The following is a 9,903-nucleotide window of genomic DNA, read 5'->3' on the forward strand; positions in this document are numbered from 1 at the left end:
CAACTTACAAAGTTTATTCATCTGAAGATAGCTAGGTGAGACAACCACGTATCCCAGTCGTAGTCCCTCTCGTAGAAGATCAGTCAGGTGTAATAATTAAGGACTGATAGCTCAAGTTCAAAGTCATCTGTTGGTACAACGTAAGGTTGTTGAATTTTTCAATAATATCTCACTAGAACCAATCCTACCAAACTAACTAACCATCCATCTAAGAGTAATACCAAGAACACTAAGGAAAGCTGTTGACTGAGAGGGACGATGACTATAGCTAGGTCAGGATCACTCTAGTAAGACATCCACCAGCAGGGCTTTGACAGACAGACAGACAGGAGGCAGACAGACAGACAGACAGACAGACAGACAGACAGACAGACAGACAGACAGACAGACAGACAGACAGACAGACAGACAGACAGACGAGACAGACAGACAGACAGACAGACAGACAGACAGACAGACAGACAGGGGAAGCAGACAGACGGACGGACGGACGGAGGGAGGGAGGGAGGGAGGGAGGGAGGGAGGGAGGGTGGGAGGGAGGGAGGGAGGGAGGGAGGGAGGGAGGAAGCTGGGACACAAGGGAGCGTCTGGTCTGCTCCACCCTCAGTCTCACCGTCGATGATTCTCTTGACCCTCCAGATGCGCAGGGTGATGATGAGGCTGATGGCGTCCCAGGGACTGCTGGGGCCATTGGCTACCGTGGAGGCTACCATAGGGGCCAGGGACAACACGATGACTGCCCCGTCAAACACCTGCAGGGAGCAGACACACAGACACACACACGCAAGCACACACACATGCCCACACATGCAGGCATGTGTACACACAAACACACACACACATCACATGCCACACTGTCACAAACTTAGGAGATATTACACACTGTCATTAGGAGATATTACACACTGTCATTAGGAGATATTACACACTGTCATTAGGAGATATTACACACTGTCATTAGGAGATATTACACATTGTTTTTAGGAGATATTACATTGATGTTTATTATATGAGGAAGATTACAATGCACGCAGACTTTTTGGCAGCATTTAACATTTAACAACTGTAATGTGAATTGATTTGTGGAAGAAAAAAAATTGTTCAATGATAAAACTCATGATTTCTCGAGGGAAAGTTATTATATTTTCATTACTTGCTATGAAGCTTACGTAATTTATCTTACCTCTACTTTGTTCTCAATGTAGTCCCAAATCCCAAGGACTACAATCCTGAAGACAGTCTGTGAAAAGAGGGAGAGCGAGAAAGGATGGAAGGGGAGGAAAAAAGACAAATACAACCTCTCCCATGACATGCGAAATATTCTCACTCTCCTCAGGTTTCAACACATCTTCAACACATTCTGAAACGTCATTTGAATATGGACAAAAAAAGACAGGACAAGTTACAGTCTCCATTTTTATAATGCTGCTTTGAATGTAGGCTTTCTTTGACTCAAGCCTTCCTTTTCTACATGGTCACAGAAAGTAACATATACAGTTGAAGTCGGAAGTTTACATACACCTTAGCCAAATACATTTAAAGTTATTTACCATTTCTGACATTTAATCCTAGTAAAAATTCCCTGTCTTAGGTCAGTTAGGATCACCACTTTATTTTAAGAATGTGAAATGTCAGAATAGTAGAGAGAATTATTTATTTCCGCTTTTATTTCTTTCATCACATTCCCAGTGGGTCTGAAGTTTAAATACACTCAATTAGTATTTGGTAGCATTGCCTTTAAATTGTTTAACTTGGGTCAAACGTTTCAGGTAGCTTTCCACAAGCTTCCCACAATAGGTTGGGTGAATTTTGGCCCATTCCTCCTGACAGAGCTGGTGTAACTGAGTCAGGTTTGTAGGCCTCCTTGCTCGCACACACTTTTTCAGTTCTGCCCACAAATGTTCTATGGGATTGAGGTCAGGGCTCTGTGATGGCCAATTCATTACCTTGACTTTGTTGTCCTTAAGCCATTTTGCCACAACTTTGGAAGTATACTTGGGGTCATTGTCCATTTGGAAGACACATTTGCGAACAAGCTTTAACTTCCTGACTGATGTCTTGATATATCCACATAATTTTTCTTCCTCATGATGCCATCTATTTTGTGAAGTGCACCAGTCCCTCCTGTAGCAAAGCACCCCCACAACATGATGCTGCCACCCCTGTGCTTCACGGTTGGGATGGTGTTCTTTGGCCTTTTTCCTCCAAACATAACGATGGTCATTATGGTCAAACGGTTATATTTTTGTTTCATCAGACCAGAGGACATTTTTCCAAAAAGTACGATCTTTGTCCCCATGTGCAGTTGAAAACCGTTGTCTGGCTTTTTTATGACGGTTTTGGAGCAGTGGCTTCTTCCTTGCTGAGCGGCCATTCAGGCTATGTCGATATAGGACTCGTTTTCCTGTCGATATAGATACTTTTGTACCTGTTTTCTCCAGCATCTTCACAAGGTCCTTTGCTGTTGTTCTGGAATTGATTTGCACTTTTCGCACCAAAGTACGTTCTTCTCTAGGAGACAGAATGCGTCTCCTTCTTGAGCGGTATGACGGCTGCGTGGTCCCATGGTGTTTATACTTGCGTACTATTGTTTGTACAGATGAACGTGGTACCTTCAGGCGTTTGGAAATTGCTCCCAAGGATGAACCAGACCTGTGGATGTCTACAATTTTTTTTCTGAGGTCTTGGCTGATTTATTTTGATTTTCCCATGATGTCAAGCAAAGAGGCACCGAGTTTGAAGGTAGGCCTTGAAATACATCCACAGGTACACCTCCAATTGACTCAAATGATGTCAATTAGCCTATCAGAAGCTTCTAAAGCCATGACATCATTTTCTGGAATGTTACAAGCTGTTTAAAGGCACAGTCAACTCAGTGTATGTAAACTTCTGACACACCGGAATTGTGATACAGTGAATTCTAAGTGAAAAAATCTGTCTGTTAACAATTGTTGGAAAAATTACTTGTGTCATGCACAAAGTAGATGTCCTAACCGACTTGCCAAAACTATAGTTTGTTAACAAGAAATTCGTGGAGTGGTTAAAAAACGAGTTTTAATGACTCCAACCTAAGTGTATGTAAACTTCCGACTTCAACTGTATCTTTGAAGGGTACTTTTTACAAGTCTTTCGATCAATTAGAATGTGGGAAAAGGACTGATCCTGGACACTGTACAAAGGCCCTCCTAGTTGTCTGATCTTACCTGATCCATTACATACATCTACTGTATGTACAGTAACACACACTAGTGTTGGGTTGGGGGGGTCCGTTATTTTGAAAAGGAGGATGATATAGTTACATTTGAATCAGGGTTGGGAGAGTCCTTTATTTTGAAAGGAAAATGATAGAGTTACAATCTAATCATGATGAAAGGGTGACAATGTAAAAGTGGCCTGTCTCATTCATCATACAGTAGCACATTGTGACAACAACGGCTCCACTGTAAGAGAGAAGCAGAGAGGGACATTCTCTGATTGGTGGATAGGAAAAATATTATTATTACGACCATTTAATAAGTCAAGGTCTCTATAGTTACAGTAACTATAGTTTAGTTTTTAATATATAGACTGTGCGTGCGTGCGTGCGTGCGTGCGTGCGTGCGTGCGTGCGTGCGTGCGTGCGTGCGTGTGTCTCATTACCTCAGTGAAGAAGAGTGAAAGGATGGCAAGGCTGATCCAATGGATGACGCTGGCAAATTGAATAGCATTGGCAACTGGAATAAATAACAAAAGAGAAAAATGTGTATATTAAAGGATGATTCCACTTTTACTGCTTGTTCTTAATGGAATCAAGAGCAACACTACCATGTCCTGTGAATGTCTACATCTGTCCAGCCATATTTATTTTTTCTCCAAATCTGGCAGAAGAATGGTGCATTGATATTACATCATGCCTTTTACCACTAATCCTCATTTCCATCTAGCAGTGTTGTGAATGCTCCCGCTCTACTTCTCCTTCCCCATCCATCAGTCCATCAGCCCATTTATCCCTCCCTTTATCTCCCTGTACCTCTCCATCTCCCCCCCATCCTCCTTCCCTCCGTCCTACTCCCTCCATGTGTCTTTCCAGAGCTGGCAACAGGACAGCCAGGACAGTCGGAGTCTATGGTAATGCATCTGTGACTGGTGTCCTGTAGTCCCCAGAGCAGAGAGAGAATCATCTGTCAATACAGACCTGTCTCTTGAGGTACGTCTCAAACGGTATCCTATTCCCTGTATAGTGCACTACTTTTGATCAGGGCACAAAGGGTTCTGGTCAAAAGTAGTGCAGTATATTGGGGATAGGATACCATTCGGGACGTAACCTTGGCTTACAGTCCGTAATGTAATGCGATGATGACACCTGCCCAGACAGTCAGTGCTGTTGAGTAGAGACCAGTTCATAGACTCATTTACTATCCCGGTTGGCAATGCTGTTTCTCTCTCATTTGGGCCTTTTAGTCGCCGTAGTTTCCTCTCTTTGGTAAGAAATGTAATCATGTTTATAAAACAGGTTGGAACGCATGTTAATGCAGCATCATGATAATTGTCTCTATGGGCTGTAATCCCAAAACATGGGTCACAGGATCAAGGAAGCACAGGACTACCCAAGTCTAACTTTCTACAGTCACTAGAACACAGTGTATAAGGATCCTCCTTTACTGTCAATGGGAAAGATAGTTACATTGTAGATGCTTGGTGTCTATGAGGAGTTCCAGGGTCAAGAAGACCACCACCAGGATGACCAGGGCCACCAGGAAACAGTTGAAGCCTGCACTGAGCAGACACACCTGCCACAGGGCTACCCTCCGCCCACAGCACGGCTTCAACCAGTTAGACCTGGGGAGAGGGAGAGAGGAGAGAGGAGGAGGAGAGAGGGATAGAGGAGAGAGGGACTAGAGAGTCAGTGTTAGTACACCAAAGACAGGGAGAAAGTACTTGTGTACGGACACAGGTTTGTATTCACCATTTAATTCTTTCAAAGATCTTACTGTACCAGCCGACTGTATGCTGACTGATGTTCCTTCTATTTGCCAGCAGGGGGTGCTATTTAACACATATAACCGCATCAATGCAATGTGGTGAACCAGTTTCTAAACCCAGCCTGGGTTTGGTGGACCGGGGCAGTGGAGGCGGAAGAGTGTGAACAGAACAGAGACTGCATTAAGACAGAAAGACACTGAGGCTCTTTGAGTTGGTGACTTGTCTTTCAGGCATATCAGTGAGAGGATTAGTAAAGCAACTCTATTCAGAGGGCAATGAAGGGGTCGACTGTATATTAGAAGACTCCATACAACAGTAACAAATTTCAAGTTAATGAAAGAAAACACATGGATAAAATCTTATACATAGCTCTTTCCCAGACCCACTGTTCCCTCCCTCTATTGGCAGTGGGAGACAGACAGGAGAAACGATGCCAGAGCTCCAGCCAGAATGGAAACTTGGCTCGTCCTCTTCTACACCTTTCACTGCTCCCCATGCACTGGGCCTGGCATACAGTGAGCTTGACTAATCACACCACTTCTGTGATCATGTCTTCATTCCCTAGCATGGTGCTAATTAGAGCTAAAACAATCAGTGGCAGTGGGCAGAATCAGTGGCGGTGGAATGGAATAAAGCTGTATTTTTTTTTATCAGGGTTGAGGTCGATTCCATTTCAATCCAGTCAGGAAGTAAACTAAAATTCGAATTCTTTTACTTCCTGAATTTACTGAAATTGACCCCAAATCAGATTTTCATACAGTCAGGCAGGAGTTGTATAGAGTGGCCATTGGACTGTTACTGATAGGACCAAGGCACGGCATGGGAGCAGAGCAGAAAAGAGCAGTCCTGGAGGATTTGGGTGTGTGGCTATCAGGGCATTCCCCCTCACACACACATATATTCCCAGGGTAGAGATGCTTGTATGTATCACATCTTCAGTTGAGGGCAACTGCTGCTGTTGTTAAGTCATTAGTAGGGAATGAGGCTTGGCTGGAATTACTTTAGATGTTTAAATCGGGCCATTTAGTCTAAATGTTAAGCGACATGTGGATATGAATATGCAAGTGATACTGTATGAGCCTCATAATATTATGTAGGAATTGTTACATGAACTGTGTCTTACTTACTCATGCAAATGAGGACGATGAACCATTTGGGTGTGTGTGTGCTTACAGGATGTGCCCAATTATACCACAGTGAGTGACAAACAGGCATCCTCTCTGAAGGATTCATATTATTCTCCTCTATTCATTCAGACTTCACCCTGAGTAGGCTGACACGAGGCAATGAGCAATGGACTCTTACAGCAGCTGCTGAACAGTTCCCCTCACCTCCTTCTGCTCCTCTCAGTCTCTCTCTCTCTCTCTCTCTGAGGGTAGTGGTAGGTACACTTGGCACGGGCAAACCCACAAGCCCGTAAACAATGCTAGGCTAATCTAATAGAGCCATAATCACGCTGTTAGCAATCATCTTTCTGGCGCTCGGTGAGGTTCGGTGGGGCTGGAGTGTGTATGGTGGGCCAGATGGTGTTGACTGCTCTCTCTCTCTCTACCGTCAGTGGCCGTGTCTCAGCCAGACTCACAGGATGCAGTTACCACCATGCCAGCCTGGGCCTGGACACCTCATCTCCTCATCCCCTTATTTAGGGGACAGACAGCAGGGTGGAGTCATATGCTAGAGCTCATTTTAGAAAACTGCCATAGATTTGACAGATCAGATTTGTACATGTTTGTTGTCATTTGGCAGTTACTCTTATCCAAAGCAACTTACAGGAGCAATTAGAGTTAAGTGCCTTGCTCAAGGGCACATACAGATTTTTCACCTAGCCGGCTCGGGGATTCGAACAACTGACCTTTCGGTTACTGGCCCAACGCTCCTAAGCGATAGGCTACCTGCCGCAGATCAGCTGTTAGGAGAACAGTAATACTTTGGAAATGAAAGAATAAAGTGTACACAAAGTCTTCTGATGTCTTCAGTGTTCAGTGTCTATAAACACCTTCCTCTAGACCCTGCTGGTGATACATAATGAAACATCTCTAACCACCCTACCTGACAGCATACAGTATGTTACCATCCTAGAGGGGGTGTTTTCTTAGAACAAACGCAAGCTGCTAGGCCTCAATCCCTGTTTAACCCTCCAAACATGGCCATGCTAAAAACCATGAGACCCTAACCATTATGCTGCTTTTAGACTGTAACACCAGTGTTAAACTAATGTATACACCCTTATGTTATACTAGGTAAATTGTGGTTCCATAGCTAGGGCTGACAGTGGGGACTTGAAGAGCAGAATGACAACCTCTGCAGAATCAAAACAGTTGCTTTGTGAGAAGGTGTTAAAGTTCACAGTTAGCCATTGTTATGTAAAGGCCAGCTGAAAAGTACCAGTGGCCTGGCTTTGGCCCCAAGTGAGAGCAGGTTTGCCGGATCCATGGCCCAGTGAGACCCGGGTGCCGACCTGCGTAGATGGAAACAGAAAAGTCTGAGTATTTTGGGTAAAACACTGGGCTTAATCCTGTATGGAAATGAACCACTAAGACAGTGGTTCCCAACTCCAGTCCTCGAGTACCCCCAACAAGTAGACATTTTTATTGGAGCCCCGGACAAGCAAACTTCAATCCATTCTACTGTTCTAGCTGTCACAGGGATATAGAAGAAAGACAATGTCACTAAGCATCTAAGTGAAGTATATACGAACAAAAGAACACTAAGGTATGGAGACAATTTTAATATATAATAGGCGGTGTCAGAGGAAAGCCCATAAAATTGTCAGAGACTCCAGTCACCCAAGTTTTAGACTGTTTTCTCTGCTACCATACGGCAAGCGGTACCAGAGCGCCAAGTCTAGGACCAAGAGGCTCCTCAACAGCTTCTACCCCCAAGCCAAAAGACTGCCGAACAATTCATAAAATCACCACGGGACAATTTACATTGACCCCCCCACCCTCCCTTTTGTACACTGCTGCTACTCGCTGTTTATTATCTATGCATAGTCACTTCACCCCCACCTACATGTACAAATTACCTCTAACCTGTACCCCCGCACACTGACTCGGTACTGGTGCCCCCTGTATATAACCTCATTATTGTTATTCTTATTGTGATACTTTTTAGTATTACTTTTTATTTTAGTCTACTTGGTAAATATTTTCTTAACTCTTCTTGAACTGCGCTGTTGGTTAATAGCTTGTAAGTAAGCATTTCACGGTAAAGTCTACACTTGTTGTATTCGGCGCATGTCACAAATAAAGTTTGATTTGATTAGATTTTTCCCATCAAAAAGGCTCCAGCTGTGAAGTGATGTATTGTCTTTAGTTCATGGATATAGACCTACACACCATTGTGTAACATTTGACTTTCTAACATCTGGTGGTGACCTTACTTGACAGTTGAAGGGGTTGCATTGATTTGCTTTGGGACAATTCTCTGCAGTTATATTCTACATTAAAGTCCATCTCAGGAACGCATCGTTTCATAGTTCATTTATACTGCCCTCCGCAGAGAGGATAAAATATGATCATTTCTCCCAAACAATAAAAAGCCTTGAGTAGGAGTAGTAAAACAAAGTATTAAAGATAAATGACTCTGTTCACAAGCTGGATGTGCTGAAAAACACTTCAGGGCCTCATTACTAAAGGAGAAATGGTACTTTAAAATAACTGCAAAAACTGCATAAGAGTAACTACATGTAACTGCCAAAATAAAGGAAACACCAACATAGTGTCTTAATAGGGTGTTAGGCCACCACGACCCAGAACAGCTTCAATGCACCGTAGCAGAGATTCTACAAGTGTCTGGAACACTATTGGAAGGATGCGACACCATTCGTCCACAAGAAATCCCATATTTTTGTGTTTTTTTTTTATGATGGTGGAAAAAGCTGTCTCAGGCGCCACTCCAGAATCTCCCATACAGTAAGTGTTCAATTGTGTTGAGATCTGGTGACTGAGATGGCCATGGCATATCGTTTACATCGTTTTCATGCTCATCAAACCATTCAGTTACCAAACCATTCAGTGACCACTCGTGCCCTGTGGATGGGGCCATTGTCATCCTATGGGGCCATAGCCATGGTAGCCAAAACAATGGCCTGCCCAACATTTTTATACATGACCCAAAACATGATGGGCTGTTAACTACTTAATTAACTCAGGAACCACACCTGTGTGGAAGCACCTGCTTTCAATATACTTTGTATCTCACATTTACTCAAGTGTTTCCATTATTTTGGCAGTTACCTGTACATTACAATTACTTATTTCTGATTGAGCGGACCTATGCAGCGTTTACTGTGAATGCCTTTAAATTTCAATCGCGCTATAGCACTGAACTTCCGCGATACGGATTGAATCGAGCCCTCTTCTCTCATCCGCTCAAGGAAGGACCAACACCAGACTATGTCACAGACGAGGGCCTGCAGAAAGGGGTTCATCATGGACATGACATCACATAGGCTACACTCTGAGGAATCAACAAACAATGACACACCAGACAGCCTAAATATGGACAGCACCTATGTCCTTAACTCATGTCTGGACATGGATGTCCCAAAGGAACACACTCTGACACTCTCTCACCCTCTCTCTTTCATGCATTATTTCTCTCTCTCTCTCTCTCTCTCTCTCTCTCTCTCTCTCTCTCTCTCTCTCTCTCTCTCTCTCTCTCTCTCTCTCTCTCTCTCTATCTCTCTCTCTGGTTTTCATGCACTCTCCCTCTATCTCTTTCTATGATGCTCTCTTCCTGTCTCTCTCTGTTTCTGTCGCTCACTCCATCTCTCTCCCTCTTCACACGTCTGCTTAGGACAGGTTTATAAAGCCATCAGTGGAGCCCTGGTGGGGAGGAGATTGAACCGGGCTGGACAGGGAAACAGAGGAGGTAGATTAAATCATGCTATCAATATGACCGAGCGGAGCGGGCAAGGAGTGTGGTGCTAAACACAGC

At 43.8% G+C, this 9,903-nt stretch overlaps 1 protein-coding gene across 1 annotated transcript in view; it reads right to left on the reverse strand.

The window, feature by feature from the left end:
• LOC120052813 (transmembrane protein 266-like) overlaps nucleotides 1-9,903 on the reverse strand; it is a 43,649-nt gene that overhangs the window by 23,102 nt on the left and 10,644 nt on the right. The window contains exons 3-6 of the mRNA XM_038999952.1: nucleotides 4,664-4,818; nucleotides 3,640-3,713; nucleotides 1,184-1,240; nucleotides 614-752 (exon numbers count right to left, since the gene is read on the reverse strand). Coding sequence (XP_038855880.1) covers nucleotides 614-752; nucleotides 1,184-1,240; nucleotides 3,640-3,713; nucleotides 4,664-4,818 — 425 coding nt within the window. The remainder of the gene's footprint in view (nucleotides 1-613; nucleotides 753-1,183; nucleotides 1,241-3,639; nucleotides 3,714-4,663; nucleotides 4,819-9,903) is intronic.

The sequence above is a fragment of the Salvelinus namaycush genome, chromosome 1 (genome assembly GCF_016432855.1).
Source record: "Salvelinus namaycush isolate Seneca chromosome 1, SaNama_1.0, whole genome shotgun sequence".
NCBI lineage: Eukaryota > Metazoa > Chordata > Actinopteri > Salmoniformes > Salmonidae > Salvelinus > Salvelinus namaycush.